Here is a 19,673-nt window from a genome sequence, read left to right on the forward strand (position 1 = left end):
TTTTGGATTTAACCTGCAGGTTATTATGCGGTTATGAGTTTGGTTGTGTATTTACTTTGCTCTTCTAATTTTGTGTTTCTTTGGATAATGCTAAAAGATTTATGAAAAATATAAATTTCTCTGCTCTTTCTGGTGGTTTTGGGCAAAAACAAACACATTCAACTGCTTATAACTAAGGAACGTCGTGTTGCAGCAGCACAGTCCCCCCGTCCCCCCGACTCTACAAGACTCTACTGCCTCTTTTAAAGGCCTACCATCAGCTAGAGCAGACCATCTCACAGCTACACCTTTGGTTTTTGTCTAGCACGTCTACAAGCACGTGCACAAGTTGGCTGTGAGGGGCCTTCAAATGGCTGGCCTCTCTTTAAAACAAGGGCCAAACCGTTAGGGAGGTACTGCTCAGTGTCAGCTATTATAAGAAGCCGCTCAATTTGGAGGAGGCATTGTTTCCTTTACCCATGACTGTTGTCTGGCATGTTTGACAAGTATATGCCAATATTATTGTATGTAACAATGTTCTGCCATATGCACTTTGGAACAGGCTGTTTTCCTATCATCTGACTGCACTGTGTTTATTGTTCAGGGCATTCTTGTACATCTGTTTAGGACATAAATAATTAAAACATTGTGTATGTGTGTGTGTGTGTGTGTGTGTGTGTGTGTGTGTGTGTGTGTGTGTGTGTGTGTGTGTGTGTGTGTGTGTGTGTGTGTGTGCCTGCCTGCCTGCGTGCGTGCGTGCGTGCGTGCGTGCGTGCGTGCGTGCGTGCGTGCGTGCGTGCGTGCACCACATTTGGTGAGAGACAACATTCAATGATTTTGTCTACAGTACAGCTAAAACATCCACCACCACCCACAACATCTGCATCCATCATCCATCCATCATCACTCTGACCTTCTCCTCTAAGGTTTCAGATGTAAGTGTAACTCGATCATCAGACGGGACGTCCCATTACAGAGTCAGGACAGTGATATGTTCATCAGGTCCAGGTGACTCAGGTACAAACAGGTGTTTCCGTGTTCAATATCACTAAGTCAGATTTATTGAACTCTGTGTCGTCTCTGCAGCTCCACAGCCCTGGACAACTGCTCTGGATCATCCTTTGTACTGGTTTCTGCTTTACATTTAGAGAAACTTGTCTGTGTGTGTGTGCACACTGATGGTGTCCTGGCTCAGATGCTTGTCTCTGGAACCATGTCCACCCCTGGTGGTATAGACATGGAAGGCATAGGAGGCATATATATAGGAGGAAGAGGAAGATTGGTCAAACAGGTTTGACCAATCTTCCTCCCATGCCTTCCTTTCATAGTCTTTCTCTCAGCTTCCCTAATATAAGTTCTGTCCCCCTCTTTCGCTCCCTCCCAGCTTTCTTACTTTTTAACCCATTCTGACCGGGCACCCATTTTGGTGTCAGCATCATGTTATGCTTTAGCTATTGAAAAATCGAAGAGCGACTGACATTTTTAGAATCTGATCTCGGGTCAGAATGGTTTCATCAGACCAGTGTGTGTCCAGTGGAAACCTCGTATGAATCTGATCTCAGGTCAGAATGGGTTAACTTTCTGTGAGACAGTCCCAAATGTCTTATTCTGCCTGTCTCCCCGCACTGTCTCCCTCCCAGCTTTCTTACGGTCTGTCCCCCACGCAGAGCACTCCTTATATCGGGGGCAACCGTCCTTATTGAACTTGTGTAGTTCTTCTTAACAACCACTCGGGCAGGACTCTTTCTGACCCGTCCGTCAGAGTTCTAGCTAGAGTCTTATCTGTCATCCGTTCCTTCTTATTGCCACAACTGATTGAGTTGTTATTGCATTTCTATAACGTCTTGATCCAAACTGCTTCACAACGGGGTCCGTATATGCTTTTCCAACCCGCCAATATAGTCAGACACGCGGAAAGCGACCGGATTAAGGTTGGCAAACATGCGCTGCTCCGTGCTTGAAGTTATGGCGGTTATGGTTAGGTTAGGGCTTGAGGTAAGGTTGACCAATGACTGGTAGTGCACTCAGTCACACACAAATACACACATGCACACGTACGCATGGACACACACACACACACGTGCAAGCAAACGCACGCACGCACGCACGCACGCACACACGCACGCACACACACACACACACATGCCTGCTATGTCTGCTAAGAAGCAAGAACTGGAACACAGACATTTATAATGAATGAAAAAAAGAGCAGAATGAGGTAAATTAAGTTAAGTGTGTGCGCGTGTGTGTGTGTGTGTGTGTGTGTGTGTGTGTGTGTGTGTGCGTGCGCGCGCGCGCGCGTGCGTGCATGTGTCCGTGCATGTGTCCGTCCGTGCGTGTGCGTGTGTGTGTGTGTGTGCATGTGAGGGTTTGCGTCTGTGCCAAACACTGTTCCCACATAACGGGATTATCATTTTAAGCGGATTCACTGTAACTGAGCCAGTCGGATGGATAAACTGCTGTATGGTTGACTCTGATGGCAATGATTCAAGAATCACTTCAGAAAAGATGTCTGAGAACAGCCCAGCTTCCTTTGTTAAAGACAGTGGGTGGTCCTTGCCTGCCTGGTGCATGGTGGGCTACTGAGGGAATATATAAGAGACGATCCATACTGCCAGAGACAGTCAATTAACACTAGATGTCTGTGAGGTCTTTCTGACCCATTTTGAGATTTTAAAATTGATCATGTTTGACCGTGAAGCTCTCAGAAGGTTCCACCTTCCATGACTTTTCCTAAATATTCGATTCAAATCATTTTTGTCATCGTTTTTGTTTGTTTTTTTGGGGGAGGGTTTTCATCTGAAACATTTTCTAAATATGATTTTTACGCATACTTACACCATCCCTGCCTATTCGTTTTCAGTCATATTGACCCCTGCCACCCTTCCTCTCCCCACGGGAGTGGACTTCACTCTTAACAACTTTATGCATGTATACAAAACAATGAATGATCACCCCTCAAGAATGATGTCACTTATACTACTCTCAGGTGTGTTGGCTAGTTTTTAGTTTTTTTAGTTTTTGTCTCTTACAAAAGTGTAGGCCTACAATATAGGAACAAATAAGATGCCTGTTTGTTGAACATGAACTCTGCTGTCAATGAGGTGAATAAATTGGTAGTCTAAGAGGAGCCTGGATACAAATCCCCAGATCTAATCTCCATGGCAGCTGTAGTGCCCGTCCTTAAATAGATAGATAGACCTTCATTGATCCCGTGGGGGAAATTCAGGTGAGTCCCACAATTATACAGTAGCTTAGTGGAGTTTGAGTCCTGTGTGGTTCATGTCCCATGACTAAATATACAATAATAATAAATATATATACAATACAGTTCATTGCAGATGTTTTGATTAGAATATTTCTTTGCAGGGTTCAAGTATACCCCTTATATTCCAAGCCCCATTTTGGGTTAGAATCCGATGTGTTCTACAGCCTTTTTTGTTGGGTTTGAGACTTCCCTTGCAGGGTCTGTTTTTGAGTCTTTAATCAGGAACATTATGAAATGTACTATACAAAATAAGCATGCAGTGCTTTGCCTAGAAACGTCAGTGTGTCCTCAAGACCCTTATTGTACTTTCGTTGTATGAGAGTGTATGGTCAGTGTATATGAAACAAACTGGGTTGTTTGGGATAATATAGTGCAATTGAATTCCTTGGATACGTTAGATTAGAAACATGACATCATGGCGATGGGAATCAAACAGGGTGCAGTTACATGGTTGTGACAAGTATTAACCCATTCTGAACGTGCACCCATTTTGGTGTCGGCATCATGTTATGCTTTAGCTATTGAAAAATAGCAGATCTACAAGCTCATATATCGCGCCACAGCTTGTAGGTCTGCTATTTTTGAAAAATCGAAGAATAGAATATAGAATCTGATCTCAGGCCAGAATGGGTTAATCAGACCAGTGTGTGTCCAGTGGAAACCTCGTATGAATCTGATCAGAATGGGTTAAGCACCTTATTTGAGACCTTTATACGGTAGTTCATGGCATGCAGTGCCCACGGACAGAAGTGCATTGAACAGCAGTAACACCCCCCCCCCCCCCCCACACACACACACACACCTCCCCACACCCCCCCACACACACACACACCCCTCCACACACGCACGCACGCACGCACGCACGCACGCACGCACGCACACACACACACACACACACACACACACACACACACACACACACACACACACACACAGGAGAAGCATACCTAGTTGATTTGATCAATGGTGGTCTCCTTCAACCAAATCCATCCTACAAACAGAGCTGAACAAACAGGCCCTGCTAATCCGATAATCCATAACCTACTTTATAACCTACACACACAGAGGAACACACACGCATGCACGCACGCACGCACGCACGCACGCACGCACGCACGCACGCACGCACACACACACACACACACACACACACACACACACACACTATTAACTTGCCCATTATCCGCTGTGCCCTCTTTGTCAACATGATGTCTCATATAGTCTCTTCCAGCTTGATAAAACACAGAGGTTAATAGGGATTAATGGACACACGCACACATACTCACGCACACACACACACACACACACACACACACACACACACACACACACACACACACACACACACACACACACACACACAAACACACAGAATCTCATTGCGGAGCAAGAACAGCGTGTATGTGCGCATGCAGTTGAGTGTGTGCGTGCGTCCTTTCCGTGGGCACATAGCCTAGAGATGTGTGTGAGGTGCTGTGCATCCGAGCGTGTGTGTGCATTTGATTATAAATGAAAGCATGGCGTAGCTCCTTACATAACAGTGAACTCCCATGAACTGATGGGAGAACTGAAGCGTGCAGCGAACCATAAAGACCCTGTCAAGATCTCTTAATGCCGTGATCACCAATGTGGCGTCCCACCAATTAAATGAACATGATCATCCGAGCATTGACATTGACGTGTTAATTAGCGGCATGTGTAATATGTAATAGTGAAAGCCATTATCTCTATTTAATTTATTACCCACTTTTGGTATTTATTCTGACAATGCACATCATTTAACCCATTCTGAACGGGCACCCATTTTGGTGTCGGCGTCATGTTATGCTTTAGCTATTGAAAAATAGCAGATCTACAAGCTCATATCGCGCCACCGAGTGGCGCGATACGAGCTTGTAGGTCTGCTATTTTTGCAAAAATCTAAAAAAAAACGACTGACATTTTTAGAATCTGATCTCAGGTCAGAATGGGTTCATCAGACCAGTGTGTGTCCAGTGGAAACCTCGTATGAATCTGATCTCAGGTCAGAATGGGTTGAGTGAATAAAGAGGACCACACAACATGAATATGAAAGTAGTGTGCATTAAATAAATCAGTCAATTCAATGAATAATCGTGATTCAATATTGGTCAAAATAATCATGTTGGCTATAGTTGTGTCCATAATCGTGCAGCAAGTTTGGTGTTCTATAACCATGACTAAGCATGGGTATATTTTACCCAATGTAATATATTCCATAACAATGTATTCTCATAAAAAATACATTGAAGTAAACAACAATACATGACAACTTGAGGTAGGCCTATACTTTTCTTTAATATTTAATATATATTCTTTAATATAAAAGAAAAAAGCCCATTGTGGGTGTATGGGATTTTTCTCTATAGCACTTTATTACTAAACTCGGGTGAAATTCACCCAAACACCTGCCTGTAGAAAAAAAATGAAGGTATACTGAAAGACCCACGGTCACCCACCCACCTCAGACATCAGCAACAAAACTATACAGAAATATAATTGTGTTTAATAATAATAATAATAATAATAAAACTTAATTTGTATAGCACCTTTCATGACATGAAATGCAGCTCAAAGTGCTTTACAGAACAATGGAGAATAAAAGAAAAGCAAGGCAACGACATTAAAAAACAAGCAGTAATGCAGTACAGTGAGGACATGAAAAAAAAAAAAGAAAAAAAAATCAATTAAAGGCAATGTTGTAGAAGTGGGTCTTGAGCTGAGCTTTAAAAATGTCTACAGAGGCTGCCTGACGAAGGTACAGAGGGAGCTTGTTCCATGCCGACGGCCCGTAGAAGCAAAAAGCTGCTTCCCCGTATTTTTTAGTTGCCATTTTTTTGGGCAAAGCGAGCAGGCCGGCGGTGGAAGACCTTAGGGGGGCGGTTTGGGACATATTTAGGCAGGCAGTTTAGTGTTCTAGACAAAAAAATATAATATATATGTATCCATCACAAGCATTTTGCATTCAGACCGTCTTTCGAAAAACTGATGACAAACCACCCCTCCCCATCTCTCTCTCTCTCTCTCTCTCTCTCTCTCTCCCTCTCTCCCCACCTCCAGGTCAGGTGGACGAAGACGGCAGGCAGTGCGTCGGAGAAGTTCCAGGAGACGCCCATCTATAATGAGACGCTGCGTATCAAGGCCATCCAGAGAGTGCAGGGGGGCCGCTACTACTGCAAGGCTGACAACGGGGTGGGGGTGGCTGCTATCAAGTCCATCCGTGTAGACGTGCAGTGTAAGTGGAGACGAGGGATACAGAGAGAACGAAAGCTGATCAACACCACTTTGGTTATTCCCACTGCATGTATACAGTATGGACGGAGAGAGAGAGAGAGAGAGAGAGAGAGAGAGAGAGAGAGAGAGAGAGTTGAATGACGGAGTTCCACATGGGCGTGCGTGGCTTTTCATGGGAGTATCTGAAAGTGTTTTCAGATGCACTCCTATAACATTTTCTGGCAAATTCCCCTGAAATTGTTTAGATATTTAGGAATGTTTGATTGAATTCAACTAGAGGATTCTACAGAGATGTATTTTGGTCAGATACTCCCTGTGGAGTGGTGACGTTGCGGTGGGATAGATTAACAGTGTCGTTGATAATCGGTTACTACCAGGTGGTACGGGCTCCCTTAGCCCACTGTTTCTCAACCAACCAACGGTCCGGTCCCTCAGTCCTAAACCAGATGCTTTCTTTATACCCAACAAGTTGTAACAGACTTTGTAACGGATAAGTGGGACTGATTTCCGTCATCCAGACAGGGAGAGAGAGGAACACAGCAGAGAAAACCCTTTTACAGGATTCAATTGTAGTATTATGACATATTCTATAGTATGAGCATTTCATAATGAGCGCACATTTCGCAAAATTATAGACAACCATTATTAGCAGCAAAAATAGCAGATCTACAAGCTTGTGATATTTGTTTTGTTTTGTTTTGTTGTGTCTTTCGGCAAAGAGATTTGGTGTAGAGCGGGGAAAACGAGGAAGCCAGTGTGGAATCCATAGTGGACCCTGGTCAGTACATAGGGTTTAACCCATTCTGAACGGGCACCCATTTTGGTGTCGGCATCATGTTATGCTTTAGCTATTGAAAAATAGCAGATCTACAAGCTCATAGCGCGCCACTGAGTGGCGCGCTACGAGCTTGTAGGTCTGCTATTTTTGAAAAATCGAAGAGCGACTGTCATTTTTAGAATCTGATCTCAGGTCAGAATGGGTTCATCAGACCAGTGTGTGTCCGGCGGAAACCTCGTATGAATCTGATCTCAGGTCAGAATGGGTTTAACTATGAGTTTGATGCAAATAAATTGATTCCAGGAAAAATGAGGGTGTCCTTGCTTTTACCCCTCATTTGGGAATATTTTCAATGAAAACAAATAGAAAAATGATATATATATTAAAAATAAATGCTCTTTGGATTTAACCCATTCTGGGCGGGCACCCATTTTGGTGTTGGCATCATGTTGTGCTTTAGCTATTTAAAAATAGCAGATCTACAAGCTCATATCGCGCCACCGAGTGGCGCGATACGAGCTTGTAGGTCTGCTATTTTTGAAAAATCGAAGACACTTTTAGAATCTGATCTCAGGTCAGAATGGGTTAATAATGAAACTGTCAGGATGTAATAGACATTTTTAGAATCTGATCTCAGGTCAGAATTAAGGGGAGTGCCAACGTGTCTTTTAAAAGTGCATATACTATAATCTAAAAGCCTCTTTGTTTTTTGGGCCCAGTACACAGTATATATACAGTATATTGGCCTCCAAATAGAGGAACACTCTCCACAAACTGCACCCCCATTCTCCCATCCCACCCACCCCGCCTGGATGGTCTTTGTACAGTACATCGTTTTGATCTGTACTGTATGTCCATGAAGCAGTGCTTATGGCTATAGGGGCCCCGTGCTGCTGTCCGTTTCGCCGTCCCCCCTGTCCCTCTGAGTCAGGGGCCACAGGCCATGGAGACAAGGCTGCTTCACTGGGGGGGTCCCCTCATATCTCACATCTGCCATAGTACGATCCTGCCCCCCTCCCTCTCTCTCTCTCTCTCTCTCTCTCTCTCTCTCTCTCACACACACACACACACACACACACACACACACACACCGCCTGCAGCATCCATGCACGTATGCACGGACACACACACACACACACGCATCGACTCAATGATTCGCACAAAGCGCTGTTACTAGGAATGTGTTACCAGCTCTGCGTGGGGTTGGTTACTGCAGGCAGGCATATTGTGTTGCATTTGTGGCTGTGACAGAAGCTGTAATGTTAGAGATAGAGAGAGAGAGAGAGAGAGAGAGAGAGAGAGAGAGAGAGAGAGAGAGAGAGAGAGAGAGAGAGAGAGAGAGACCAGTAGTTGTAAATAAGGAAGGGGCCAAATGAGGATGAATGAGCAGAATAGAGAAAAGGAAATAACGATAAAAGAAGAGACAGAAAGAGCATGGTGAGATTATGAAATGAAAGTACACTTCTACACTAATGTAATTTTTTGGTAACTGCTCCAACATGGGACATTCTGTGTTTGGGTATCTATTAGCCAGTAGCAACATGGCTATTGGTTACTATGTGTCTGTTAGTCTATCTCAGTCTTGACTTAAGGGGTGTGATTTCTTTCATTTTTTTTGAGGGGCGCTAGCCCCTCCTATATACAGGTGTAATGTTTGTCTTTAGTTCAATGTTTGTTTTGTAAACACCATTGACAATGGAGGGACAATTACGTCATAAAGTGCCCCTTATACGTCATATTGTCTTATTATTGTTAATGGTGTTTAAATGTTTGTGTTGGCACCGTTTGTTTTATATCACCATTACATCACCTAATCAAGTTAGAGTTAGACATTAATATATTAGAGCCCCTCACTTCACATGGGTGTGATTCTTTGAGGGGCGCTAGCTATAGCATAGACTCTTGTCCTAGCACAAACATTAAATGCCATTGACAATGTTATAAGACAAACAAATTCCCATTGACAATGAATGGATGAAGTATGGTCACACAGGTGTGATTTTTGCACAAAGAGTATTCAGGACCACATTAGAGAGACATTCAGAGAAGTTAGAGAGAGAGAGAGAGAGAGAGAGAGAGAGAGAGAGAGAGAGAGAGCGGGTGGCAGAGACAGATATAAGTCACATTTCATTTATACTCATTTATCCTATTCTGACCGGGCACCCATTTTGGTGTCAGCATCATGTTATGCTTTAGCTATTTAAACATAGCAGATCTACAAGCTCATATCGCGCCACCGAGTGGCGCGATACGAGCTTGTAGGTCTGCTATTTTTGAAAAATCGAAGAGCGACTGACATTTTTAGAATCTGATCTCAGGTCAGAATGGGTTCATCAGACCAGTGTGTGTCCGGCGGAAACCTCGTATGAATCTGATCTCAGGTCAGAATGGGTTATACTACTCACTTTCATTCTCCTCAATCGCTTTTCATTATTTTCATTTATATCTCTACACTCACACAGTGAGAGTGAGAGTCTCACTCCATTCCTTCACGTCATTTATTATCTCTAGCCTCACTACATTCCACTTCTCTCCACCGTATTGTTCTCGCTCTTTTTCTTCTCAACCCCGAGAGACAAAGTTTTACCCCCCAACCCGTCATTACTCCATTTTACATTGTACAAAATCTTCCTTCTGTGTGCAGCCATGAAGCAGCTGCTCCATGACCCTCGACACTCTGACCAGTGAGACAGTGGGGCGGTGAGCGGGCGGGATTAACTCTAGCTATAGTAGCCTCTACTGACGGGATGGACTTGGTTCAGAAACACACTGAATGGTTAACAACTTTTTTTTTTTGTATAAGCTTAGCTTAGTTCAGAACAGAAATACTGTATCGCCTGAAATACCCAATGGGTTATTAGGGCTGAAGCTAATGAGCATTATACAGTATAGCTTAGTTTAGCAGAGGTTGTGCCTTTCTCGGGAGGATTTACCATCAAGGACACTCACAGGTAAGTGATGATGATGATGATGATGATGATGATGATGATGATGATGATGATGATGATGATGATGATGATGATGATGATGAAAGTGATCTACCAAAAAGTGGTCTACCAAACATTACCAAATATCAACATTATTGATGTGATCGTTGGCGATTATGGTTTTCATTCACTGGATTTCTCTAAAGACTTCCTTGTGGAGGTGAGCTGGAATTATATGGCTTTTGGTATACTGCTGCGAGTGGGAAAGTGGGAAATTTGGTATATAGTTTTTTTTTTATTGGTCTAAAATATTCATTTCAAATACATTCACGAATCCACCTTCTGACCGGCTGTCATCATTGAGCAATTTATTTTATTGGGGGTTATAGGTGACCATACCATTAACAACCTATAATATAAACTACCCCCTACAGTATCAAACTACTGTATGGGGGTTTTCATGATTCTGAATCCATTCCAAGCGTTTTGCACAAAACAACAACTCTTTGGGCTAAAACACGGCCATAGCCACAAATGTGCCAAAATGTGCTGACCTGGCCGTTTTTAGACCAAAGAGTGTTTTTTTGCTTGCTAATGCTTGGAATGGATTTGGAATCTTGAAAACCCCTAGTTTTCACGTCGCATGCTACTTAAAGCATATTCATTAAAGCATAATGAATATTTTAAGATTGTGTCTGTTAAGCCCTGGGCTACAATTAACGGAAAAAACGGATTATTGCTAAAAATACAAACCTCCCGTTCACGGAATTAACGGAATGACAATCAATATCAGTTATCGGGGGTTCAACGGAGCAAAAATTTATATTTTTTCGCTAATATCACTAATGTTGGATGTGATTTACCAAAAAACGGCCGAAATCCGCGTGATCGTGCGCTATCGTGCACGCGCGCCGTCTCTATGTGCGTCGCTGTAAAAAATGTGATATTTTGCGATGTTTTGGGGTTGATTTGAGGTTAATTTGACTTAGATATGAAAAATATAGCATTAGCTTAGCAATCCGGACCAGCCAAGCTAGTGACTAGGGTCAAAATACTGCCGGATGTTGTTGATCGTTGAACCGGAAGTGACTTAGGAAGATTAGTCTATTTTGGCCAAAATCAGCATAATGGTGCGTTCCCGCCATCTGGTGGCAATTCGAGAGAATACACTAGCAATGGAAAAAAAAAAAAAAAAACATCTGTTCATGTTAAAACGATGAATTAAAAATATGCCAATTTGTTACCCAAACAAAAAAATTGGGATTGGTAGTCCAAGGGTTAATGGTATGGTCAAAATAAAAGAAATTGCTCAATGATGACAGCCGGTCAGCAGGTGCACAATCACGCACGCACGCACGCATGCTCGCACGCTGCACTGTATCTGTTGTGTCGTTTAATTGATTGCTATGCATCTCTCCCCCTCTCTGTTTCTCTCTGTGTGTTTCTCCCTCTGTGTCTCTGCTGTCTGTGCTGTCCCCATGTGATTCTTTAAATTGCTTTTATTTGGCTCAGATATATATATTTTTATATAGTTTCTTTATGATTATTTTTCAGTTTCTCTGTCTTCTCTCTCTTATACCCTCAGCCCCACACCCACACCATTGTTTATTCCTTCTCATCTTAGTCCCTCACTTCCATCCCCTTCCTTTCATCTACTCTGATCATTTTATTTCTTTGCTCTTGTGCTTTTTACCATTTTGTTTCCTCTGCCAGACGGCTGAATACTTTATTTTAATAGATTGTTCACTTAAAATGTGATGCCAAATCACATTCCCTCTTTGTGCATACACAACAAGGTGATGAAGAGAGAAAGAGTGTGAACGTGAGAATGAGTCGCGGTGTGACGCGTGGGAACAGAAACATACAAACTACAAAGTGAGTGCTTTTGTCACTATGCAATAGTAAACATTCTGTTAGCAACTGTGACAAAGGAGTTTCAACATGTTAACTATATATTACACTAATAGGATATCAAAAGTCTGAACTGGAGACATACACAAAGTCACAGCTTTCATTCCACAACATTTTCATTTAACTTTTAGTGACATACATGTAGAAATATAAACAGAGAGTGAAACAAAAACGTTTACAAAATAGACATTTGTATAATATAGCCTACTGCATATACCTCCTTGGGACATTGAAATTGATGCGGAGTAATTCAATTAAATTACAACTGATCGCTCGGGAGTGTTTCCAAGCTGTTGAAGTTGTTTTAAGTGTGATATTACATGCAATTTGTAGCCTCTCATAGTTAAGATAAAACAATGATTTTGTACTTATTTTAGTGTACTTTAAAAGTATACTATGCTGTGGAGAGAAGCAGCAACATGAAGGATTGCATAAGGCAGTGTCTGTTAAGTCAACATATTCTCACTCTAATGTTGTAGAGGTATAGTCCCTGCCTACTCAGTGCCCTACTCACTCCCAACTCAAAATGCAGAAGCTCCACTGCAGCCATTGGGCATCGCATCAGCATCAATGCAGGGAATGTTCCCATTTTAATCAATGAAGGCTGCTCCAATGCCAACGTTGTGTTGCATTGCGCTGCGTTGCATTCGCCCCCATTCGCCTGGTTATTTTATTTTTACGCCGTCCGAACGCAACGCAACACAGTAGGTGGAGCTTTGGCCTTGTGAAGGAAAGTGCAAATTAATTTGCCTCTTTTCCCATGTTAACGGTTTTAGGCAAGATACAGTATACGCACACTGTAATGAGACATGCGTGCACACACACACACGCGTGCGCACGCACACACACACAGACACACAATCACACACGTATGCATGCGTGCATCTATGCACATTCATCATTCATCTGTCAGGCTTCCTCTCCTGTATTCCAGTATTCCTGTCAGTCAAGTCGTTGCTCTGATAAAAAATGAATGTCTCACGACTCCATGCACATTTAACCCATTCTGACCGGGCACCCATTTTGGTGTTGGCATCATGTCGTGCTTTAGCTATTTAAAAATAGCAGATCTACAAGCTCATATCGCGCCACCGAGTGGCGCGATACGAGCTTGTAGGTCTGCTATTTTTTGAAAAATCGAAGAACGACTGACATTTTTTAGAATCTGATCTCAGGTCAGAATGGGTTAATACCGGTGTATAATAAATAAGCCCTAGTTTTGTTGCAGCATGGATACCTTGTTATACAGTAATGTCACGTACTGTACAAACAAAAAGGTAGGAGCGCACACCAGTAGTGGGGAGCTCGGTGCTGACCGCCGAGATAAAACTTTGACGAAGAACCGACGTTATCGGCAAACAGGTTGGTATATGATACCCTGAAGAAGGCAAACCTGTTTGCCGAGACGTTGGAATAATAAGGTTTATAGCATCGTGACTATACGAGCTGTGCGTGCGGCCTCTTTCCTTTCTTAGTCATGGTAATGTCACGTATACACCAGAGACACTGTGAATGCATGTCACTATAGCTCTGCGTGGGGTTGGTATAATTGCAGGCAGAGTGTGCATTGTGCATCTGTAGCTGTGACAGGAGCTCTGTGATAATGAGACAGCCCCCCCCCCCCACCCACTACATAACCCATTCTGACCTGAGATCAGATTCATACTGACACACTGGTCTGATGAACCCATTCTGACCTGTGATCAGATTAAAAAAATGTCAGTCGCTCTTCGATTTTTCAAAAATAGCAGACCTACAAGCTCGTATCGCGCCACTCGGTGGCGCGATATGAGCTTGTAGATCTGTTATTTTTAAATAGCTAAAGCATAACATGATGCTGACACCAAAATGGGTGCCCGGTCAGAATGGGATAAACACTCCGCCCGCCTGCGTGTGCACACACACACACACACACACACGCATGCACGCACGCACACACACACACGCACGCACACACACACGCACGCACACACACACAGTGGTGGAAAAAAGTACTCCATTGTTTTACTTAAGTAAAAGTACCAATACTGCAATTTAGAACTATACTTCGTTACAAGTAAAAGTATACGGAATTGAAAATGTACTTGAAAATCTATTGAAAATAGCAGATCTACAAGCTCACAATGCGTCCGCAATGCTATTTTCAAATCGCCAAAATGTATTGGGTTGAATGTATAGTTTTCTAATCAAAATTAAAATCGCCAAAGTAACTAAAGTAAATGTACTGGAAGTTGGAAATACTCAGGTAAAGTAAAAATACCTAAAAATTGTACTTAAGTACAGTACTTAAGTAAAAGTACTTAGTTACTTTCCACCACTGCACACACACACGCGCGCACGCGCGCACGCACGCACGCACACACACACACACACACACACACACACACACACACACACACACACACACACACACACACACACACACACACCCCATTGTCTCCCAGACAACGGATAGATGAAGATATAGGAAGATACTATTAACAATCACATTAATGGGAGGACTCGGAGGAGACCCCGGGCAGATGGAGGGATCACATCGACTCACTGGCCTTTGGAACGCTGATCCCCCAGGAGGAAGTCACTAATGTTGCTCTGGAGAGGGAAGTATGGAGCACTCTGGTGGAGCTGTTGCCCCCGTGACCCGACTACAGATAAGCGGTTGAAGATGGATGGATGAATCCTGTTCATTCAGATGGTCTGTTTCAGATAAGATGCCTGTGTGTGTGTGTGTGTGTGTGTGTGTGTGTGTGTGTGTGTGTGTGTGTGTGTGTGTGTGTGTGTGTGTGTGTGTGTGTGTGTGTGTGTGTGTGTGTGTGCGCTAAAAGCACCCACATCTTTCTATAAAAGCTCAGTAGGAGAGTTATTGTCATCTGTTGAATGAACGACGATGTCTTCTAGACACTGCTATATGAAAAGGTGAGGTGAAGCGTGAAGGCACTCGGTTTCTTATGAATACACTTGTTTTGATTAACTTCTGCTTTCTGATATCAAAAGTTTTTTTTTTTATGTGAGATGGAAATATTCTTTATTTATTTCTCACAGTTCCCTCTTACACACAGATCAGAAGTTGGAAATGAATGATCCTATCTATTTTTTTTAATTTTCTTTCTAAGATGTTAGAAGTTGTACTTTTTTAATTCAATTTAATTCAACCTTGCCTGGCTGTGAACTGTCTCCACTATTATTTATACTTGACGGTGACGGTAGTTTTGGGTGTTTTTACACGTCTATGCCACACAGGGATTATGTTTTTGTATCCCACGTGAAATAATTACATATTTCACTGTCCAACCGTTGATCATTGTGTCCGTCATAATTTACGGTAGCCTAATTCTATACGAACGACACATAATTCCATCTCTCAAGGCACTGCATGAAAAGCTTTCTATTCCATTCATATGAAAATAGACCTTTAATAATATGCTAAACCTGATGATCAGTCACCACAATGCATTGTGGTGACTGATCATCAGGTTTAGCATAGGCCTATGCCTGAAGTTACATTAGTTTCTGCTTATAGGTGAAATTACACAATCAGTGTGCGTTTGTGTGCGTGCGTGCATGCGTGCATACGTGCGTGCATAAAAGCAGTGTTGTCCAGGGTGTTAGTCACTACAGAACTTTCTGTGCTGACTAAATGACTGCAGCCACCAACTAGATTTTGTAATGGAGGGCAGTGGTTCTCCAACTTTTTGTGAGCTGTGAGCTTGTATATCTGTTATTTTTGAATAAATATGGATATAGTGGTCAAAATGATTATTATAGCTCTATCGTAAATGGGCAACACAAAGTGATACAAGGCATGAGCAGTGCTAAGGATTAGGTAGAGTTGAGTTTTCATTAGAATTCCAAATAGACTGGCGTGCATATTCTATGAAGATATTTCATGCATTCTTCAGAGAATAATTTGACAGGAAAAAAGCATAGAGCTTCTCTCTGGCAGAAAACTATATATGCTCTCAGATCAATGAAAGAATGAAAGATTGATTTTATCTGACCTGGCTGAAACCAATGTTCTTTCTGAAATATAATACCAGCTGGTGAAAATGACAATCTGTCCATTGTCTCTTATTAGGATTCAGTTATTTTCAGTTCAGAGAAAGCAGATATTCTCTGGGGTTCTTTGTCCATTATCCAAATTACGTTCCATTTACATTAGAATAATTTGAATACTTTGCATACTTAACTAAATGCAAATGATTGCATATTGTCACTTGCTTCTGAATATGATTAGTGTATGTGAATATGGTTTACAGGTAGCCTACTTGGGGTCATCATATATGATCCCCAGGTTATACTGGTATGTTCCCCATAGACAGTGAATAGCTATAGCCTATAAGTGTTTTGATAGAGGTTTTCCAAGTAGCCCAGTATGCTCTGTTAATAGTTGCCATAGCCTGTGACAAATTAATATACTGTATAGTGTGTGCGTGCATGTGTGCGTGCGTGCGAGGGAGAGAGAGGGTGGTGTTAGTAGGAGACATTGAATAATAGAACATTGGATCTTTAGCTAAAAGCCTCTGGTACCATCTGTCACATGCGTGTTTCCAGACGTGTGCTGCCCAAAACACGCTTCGTTACTTATTTACTTTCACTTAAAAAATGAGCGTCATTTGTTTTGGATCATTCGTTCGGTTATGCACTCATAGTAGATGGTTGTTGCATGGCATGCAAAAATAGAACAGATCTACAAGCTATCAACACGTAAAAACAGACGTGCGTTGTAGCCTTAGAGTATATATATATTTATAGAGAAGGCACCCAGAGGAAATCTTGAGGCGAAATGGACATAGTGGCCGAATGAAGGTATTGCAGCCTGGCCCCAAACACATGAACGCGCTGTCCGCTGACTATCATTGTACACGTTCACGACGGACGACGCTCGTGCGTGTTCAACGGCAGCGCGTTCATGCGTTTGGGGCCACTCACCATCCGTCCCAGAATGCACTCTGTTCCTACCCGGAAGGAGGAGTGAATCCGCCTCATGCGCTTTTGAGCAACTTAATGCAAGTGGATGGGAGGAGAACTCGGGTGTCTTCTCTATAGATATATATATACTCTATGGTTGTAGCTTGTAGATCTGTTTTTGTTGGCCTGCACAGCCTGCGCACAGTTATGACCTATAGCGTATGCGTCTGGGGTCTCGCTTCACTTCCAAAAAAACAACAGAGTACAGACAGACCTTGACAGAGAAATGTATCGGTATTATTTTGCATTCTTGTCCGTCAAAGATGCCAAGTATATTAATGTCCGTTGTAAACTTTGCTTGTGCAAAAAAACACTTTATCTAAACGTGTTGAAGCATCTTTTTAAAGACGCACGAGAAACACAGAGCCTAAACAGATTGTGTTCTTTTTGCGGGTGGAAGGGGCCCGGTTGAAAAGTAATATAAAGTAATATGTAACAGTATTACTCTTGATTCCAAGTAATAAGTAACGTAATATTATTACTTTTTCTAAGGAGTAATAAGTAAAGTAAAGATATATTACTCATATGCCTCCTTGCAAACATTTATTGTGGCTAGTAAATTGTGCAGTAATGTTTCCTGCATAACCTGACTCTGCCAGATGGTGGCAGTAGTAAGTTTCTTCTCCTGCCTCCATCTGGACTCTCTCGGGCAGAGAGGATGTACCCTGAGCCAGCGGATGTGTGTGTGTGTGTGTGTGTGTGTGTGTGTGTGTGTGTGTGTGTGTGTGTGTGTGTGTGTGTGTGTGTGCGTGCGTGTGCGTGCGTGTGTGTGTTGTTTTCTTACTGGAATCAGGCCCAGCTCAGCTCACACATTTCAAAGCTAGTTAGTAGGCTGGAATATCAAAACACTGGTTGACGGTCATTGAGTCCCTTTAAAACAAATGCTACAAAAGAAGCATTTTTGCCATCCCTGGGTGTACGTGACATAGCTTTTGGGTGATTTTGAGGCCCATCCAACTGTGATCAAAACTTTGGACAGATAAGACGCTGCGATCATGATTTTGGCTCCGCCTGTAATAAGCTGGGTGAAGAAAACGTGACATCATTTGAGCCAGTCGTTCACCTGTCTATCAAGTGGATGCTACATAATATTGTTAATGCCTTTGTCAAGAACAATGGCTTTTACCACAAAAAGTACAGGTAAATGGTTTTCTTCTGTGTTGGTCTTAGAAATATTATTCACAACCTTTTGCCACAAACAGTACAACCAAAAGGTCTCTTACTGTATATATCGTTGGCTAAAATGCAAAACCTCTGTCACAGTCCCAGGCAGGGCTGTGTTTTTCTCGTCTGTCTCTGTCTTGTCAGTGTCTGTGCTATGTGTGGGCATGTGTGTGGGCGTAGGCTTGGCTCCATTTATCACTTGGCTCACCTGTTTCCAGTCCCTTCATTATCTCCAATCTACACTGCTGCCTGCCATCAGCTCATCAACTCCAGCCTATAAAGACCCGGCCTTCCCACATCACCAGCGCCAGATTGTTAAATCAACCACAGTGGTATAGTAGACCTTCTAGGCTAGCCAGCATTTACCAGTTTTTGTTCCCAGTGAACTTCAGTTTTCGTCGTGTTTTCTAGTGTTTTAGTTTACATTTTTGCCTGTACTCACCGCTCTCCTCTCCTCCTCCTCAGACCACGCCTGTCTGCCAGCCCATGCTCTGACCAGCCTGTTTGGACCTTGCCCTGCTCTTCCTGCCTGCCAGTTTGTTTTCAATAAACACCCCCAATAAACACCCCCAACTTAATTTGTCTGTGTCTGCATTTGGGTCCGCCAGTTCTCGGTACCGTGACAACCTCCTGGGTGCAACTTGCAAGCAGTCGGTGCGTGTCAGCCGCATAGAGGGCTGACATGTCTATCAAATCTACCGGTGGCACACTGTTTTAGAGCCAGTTAGGAAAGAGAATCTCTACTGCAGTTCAATATACTCATGTACTTTTCTTGTAATATCTCCAAATTATATGCACATAAATTGAGTGATTGAGACAGTAGTGTCCTGTACAGTGTCACAGTACAGTATATCAACACTATAGCTCCTCAAACAGCTATGCTGTCACAACACTGCTGCATGGGAGCCATTACTTAGTTAATTATGTGGGTGTTATGTCCTCTCTGTCTCACACTGGCCATGCTCTCTCCTTTGTTGTCTAACACCCCAGACGACCATTAAACTACGGCATTGCAATGCTACTAACTCACTATAGGGGCATCGCGATGGGGAAGGATGCACCCCTCTGTAGTGGGGGTTCCCCCCCTGGGACAAACCACATCAACACACATATGCAGGGTCTTGGAGCAGCCTGTGGTTTAGTGGTGTGGAGGTGATTGCTGTCAGCACATGATGCCCCTTGAAGGTTGATGATACTGTTCCTTTGTTCATCCCCAACATCTAAATCTATAGCCATCTAATCAAGATGTCCTGGAGAGATCTCTGTCCCGCACCTCTAAATGGCCCCTTTTCCACTGGTTGGTTCCCAGTGGGAACCGGTTCAGTTCTTTTTGGTTTTTAGTCCATGAGCCAGAGCTCCAAAATTGAAACGTGAATTATGAATTGAGTGGGCAAAACCATACCTATATTAGATTGTTATCACCATT

The 19,673-nt window shown here is 42.8% G+C and overlaps 1 protein-coding gene across 1 annotated transcript in view; it reads left to right on the forward strand.

The window, feature by feature from the left end:
- The window catches only part of LOC310854731 (MAM domain-containing glycosylphosphatidylinositol anchor protein 1-like), a gene marked incomplete at both ends in the record, with an annotated part of 191,228 nt that overhangs the window by 68,537 nt on the left and 103,018 nt on the right, over positions 1–19,673 (forward strand). Inside the window, one exon of the mRNA XM_083759404.1 lies at positions 6,326–6,500. Coding sequence (XP_083615530.1) covers positions 6,326–6,500 — 175 coding nt within the window. The remainder of the gene's footprint in view (positions 1–6,325; positions 6,501–19,673) is intronic.

Source organism: Protomyctophum parallelum, assembly GCF_964188405.1.
Source record: "Protomyctophum parallelum genome assembly, chromosome: 2".
NCBI lineage: Eukaryota > Metazoa > Chordata > Actinopteri > Myctophiformes > Myctophidae > Protomyctophum > Protomyctophum parallelum.